This window comes from Phaethon lepturus, unplaced genomic scaffold (genome assembly GCF_000687285.1).
Source record: "Phaethon lepturus isolate BGI_N335 unplaced genomic scaffold, ASM68728v1 scaffold41158, whole genome shotgun sequence".
NCBI classification, from domain to species: Eukaryota; Metazoa; Chordata; class Aves; order Phaethontiformes; family Phaethontidae; genus Phaethon; species Phaethon lepturus.
The window spans coordinates 61611-65330 of NW_010556238.1; the positions used below are offsets into that span (position 1 = coordinate 61611).

General features: G+C 37.8%; 1 protein-coding gene across 1 annotated transcript in view; it reads right to left on the reverse strand.

Moving 5' to 3' along the window:
• The window catches only part of LOC104624929 (ankyrin repeat and KH domain-containing protein 1-like), a gene marked incomplete at its 5' end in the record, with an annotated part of 75216 nt that overhangs the window by 59891 nt on the left and 11605 nt on the right, over positions 1–3720 (reverse strand). Inside the window, 3 exon segments of the mRNA XM_010292416.1 lie at positions 1237–1346; positions 2801–2992; positions 3212–3449. Coding sequence (XP_010290718.1) covers positions 1237–1346; positions 2801–2992; positions 3212–3449 — 540 coding nt within the window.

Sequence of the window (3720 nt, forward strand, 5' to 3'; positions counted from 1 at the left end):
CAAATCCGTCAACACCCTGCCACCCCCCCCCCCCGCCCTTAACATGGCCTTTCTCCCTGGCAGGAGCGCATATGCTTTGCTGCAGAAGAATTAATAAGGCCTGAAAAAAAGTATATTTATAAAGACAACTGGAAGTATTATTAATCCACAATTACAGCATTAATTTATTTATATTTGTAAATATAAACTTTAAAAATAAAATACTTTATTTAAGACTGAAATTTAAGTAAATTCATTAGGATGTTGATTTATCAGGTTCAATGATAATCTTTTCTGGCATTCTTATGATTTAAAAGGAACAAAAAACCCCAAAATATCCAACCAAAACCCCAACTCTCTCCCCAAACCAAAAAAACCCCACACAACCAGAGTGTGGAAAAAGAAGAACAGTGGGAGAAAAAAAAAAAACACAAAAAAAAACCAAAAAGGCAACCAAAACAACACCTTCCCTGCTTATGCCTTATTAGACATAATGCTCAAACTCCTTTAGAAGACTAACACATTAATTGCTTTTCCCTGCTTAAAAGCTGAGCAAACATTATAACCCTGTAGCTGATGAAGAGGCAGTTTTAGGTCTCCCACTACATAATCTGAAAAAAGTCAAGACGATTATGTAAACAACTTAGTTATGATTAAATGTATGATAGAAAATAAACACTGTGAAAGCAATATGCTAAAACCAAGAGTTACAAGAAAGACAAGAGTTCTGGTCATATTATGCTGGTCATTTAAAAGGCATTGCTTAGTTTAGGGGTTTTTGTGTTGTAGTTTTAAAAAGTTAAGAGACTCACAGTATTCAGAAACTAACACTAAAATAGAGAAGTATCTCCGAGGACTTAAGACATTTTAAATTCAGAGCAGTGCAGCAGGTAAACTCTAATCCACAGGAGTTTGGCAATAATAAAGTAGCACAATGAATAAAGGCAACGCAGAAAAATATCTTGCTAAATAATTAAACTTATGGATTATACTGAAATGAAGATAATGAACTGTCACCAGTGTAAGCTATAGCTAAAACTTTTCACTTAACAGACAAAAGATAACCCAGTAAGAATTTTTATTTTTTACACCAAACAGAATAAGCAGGCTTTTAAAAAAGTTTCTTTCACGCCTCTTTTCACACCCATATATGCATCTCAGTTGCTAAAATCATCTTCCTGCTCTAGAAGCATATAAGCTTTGGCACACAGTTTGAAACCAAAGTATTTTCCCCACAACATGCAGCAGCAGTCTTACCAAGTCAGCACCAGCTTGAAGCAACACATCTGCAACATCAGTATGTCCATTTTCACAGGCATAGGTCAAAGCTGTATCTCCTGTCGCTGTGGTGGCATGAACATTAGCTCCTAGAAGCACAACATTAGTTTTTTCTTATTGGACATCTCCTTATCAAGTATTTCATATCACAAAAATCAAGTCACTATCTGTGACAACAGCTACATCCTACTGACCAACAGCTTCTACAGCCCAAGGGCATTGCTCTCATGGTAAAAATCGCGCTCGCAGTAAAAATACTCTCAGGAGACGAGATAAGCCAAGACTTGGAAAAAGCATGACTGGCAATCTAAGCACTTAAACCTATATGCTCACTTATTCCTATGTTCCCTTTACAGCAATGAAGATTTCAGTTGTTACAACAAATAAAAGTGAATCCAGACAGTTGTCTAGACTATCCATTTGACAGGGAGCTGCATGCCAAGGAAAACCAGACAAAATGCATATTATTGAATTAGTATTACTGCTCCAAGACCATACACTTCTACAAATTTTGTTTCTTTCCTGCTCTTTGAAGTCATTTGCTTCAAAACCATTTTGTTGAAATAATTTGACTAGTTTCATATATGGCAGCTGCATGAAAACCATCCACAATTCTTGCCGAGTAATGCATTATTCTTAAAAAAAAAACCCATGTGATTAGCCATTTTCTTATTTTCAAGGTGTGAGATGTATTTAGAGACTCCTGGATGCCAAAACAAGGCTCCTCAATTAACTTTCTACATTATCAAAAGTGAAGTGCAAGCAGCATTCCAAGTGAGCTGGTTTTGGGTGTCACATGCTGGTATCACTTCACAGAGACACAGTTGTTACTGTCCCTTCATGAGCAGGGAACATTACTTTCTAGAATTACAAATCCAGACAATTTTATGCTTATTCTTAGAAAAGACCACACAATTACATCACTGTCCATAACAAGGAAGATTTCCAAAATGCAGCTCCTTTTCATTTATTATTTTAAGCAGTATTACTACACCTTAGTCTCCACCAACTTTAGACTCACAGATGAACATCGAAGTGTCATCACTTCCCCCCGCAACTCCAGCAAGATTTAATTTTTGCTACTGTATAATGTAGTAGTAAAACTCATTCATCACAGAAATTCAGCACATTCCAGAACCTGTCTTGCACACTATTCCCCAGGGCACAATTCCTAAAGTACTGGTTATTCAGGGAGACTGCAGATAATCAGGCTTAGTCAAAGCAGGAGTAGCATTATAAAAATAAGCCTTATCTGTATTAACATTTTTTCCTAAATGCAGTCAGCTGGAAAAAATGTTCCTAAAAAACATTGATGTCTTTTAGATATACAACAGAATCCAGTGCTCCATGAGCTACTTTCCTCTGTTAACACTATCAAACAATATTAAGGTGTAACATATGCTGTTTTTCTTCTTGATAAGGTATCTGAAAATACAGTTTCTTGTTACAACACTGCCACTATCAAGCCCAGGTATCTTCTATATCATATTGAACACCGAGTCTATAGTATCTGTGGGATAGATCATTTGCGCCGTACACATACCTGCTGCCAGCAGGTATTTCACCAATTCAAGATGACCCTCTTGAGCAGCTTCCATCAAAGGTGTTGAGCAACCAAGTTCTATATCAGCTCCTGCCTTAATAAGGAAGTCAGCTACTTCAGAAAACCCTCCACAACATGCCAGAGTAAGAGCTGTTTCCTGCGTTTCTTCTGTCTGTGCATTAATATTTGCCCCTAGGAAACAAAACAGCTGTTATTTTAACTGACCAGACACAGGGTAGGAAGGTGAACACTCATCACCTACACAGTTTGGGTGTTTTAGCTTTGCTCTGTAGTTACTGCAATGAGCAGTGACATCCACATGCTACATCAGAGGAATTTGCACAGAATAGCTAATGGGAAACAGTCAACACTGCATTCTTCATAACAAACACTCAAGAAAAGTGATCTCACCTTGTGCCAGTAGCAAGGCTACCATCTCTTCATGGCCTTCCCGGGCAGCTTCCATTAGAGGAGTATAACCTTCATCATTAACTTCCTCCAGGTTAGCTCCCCTTTCAATCAGAAGAGCCGCTAACTCCACGTGCCCACCGCAAGCAGCCAGAGTGAGTGGAGATTCAAATGAATCTGCAGGCATATTCACTTGAGCACCACTGTCTAAAAGCAAGCGTGCCACTTCCACATGTCCATCCTACAAAACAGGGGTAAACACAAAAATCAGAAACGGTGAAAGTCACTTGATGCTGTAGTTACACTATAATACTAGGTCTGAAAATGATCGTAAAAAGACAGGGGTTTTTTGTTTACGATGGTTCAATTTATGACATAGTTATCGCAATACTTGGATTAAACTGACGTTTATGTTTCCACCTACACTTAAGTTAGGTTTAAATGCATGAGCAAAAAAAGAGATAAATATATGCTGGGGTTTTGGGTTTTTTTCTTTTCTTGGGGGAGTAGGG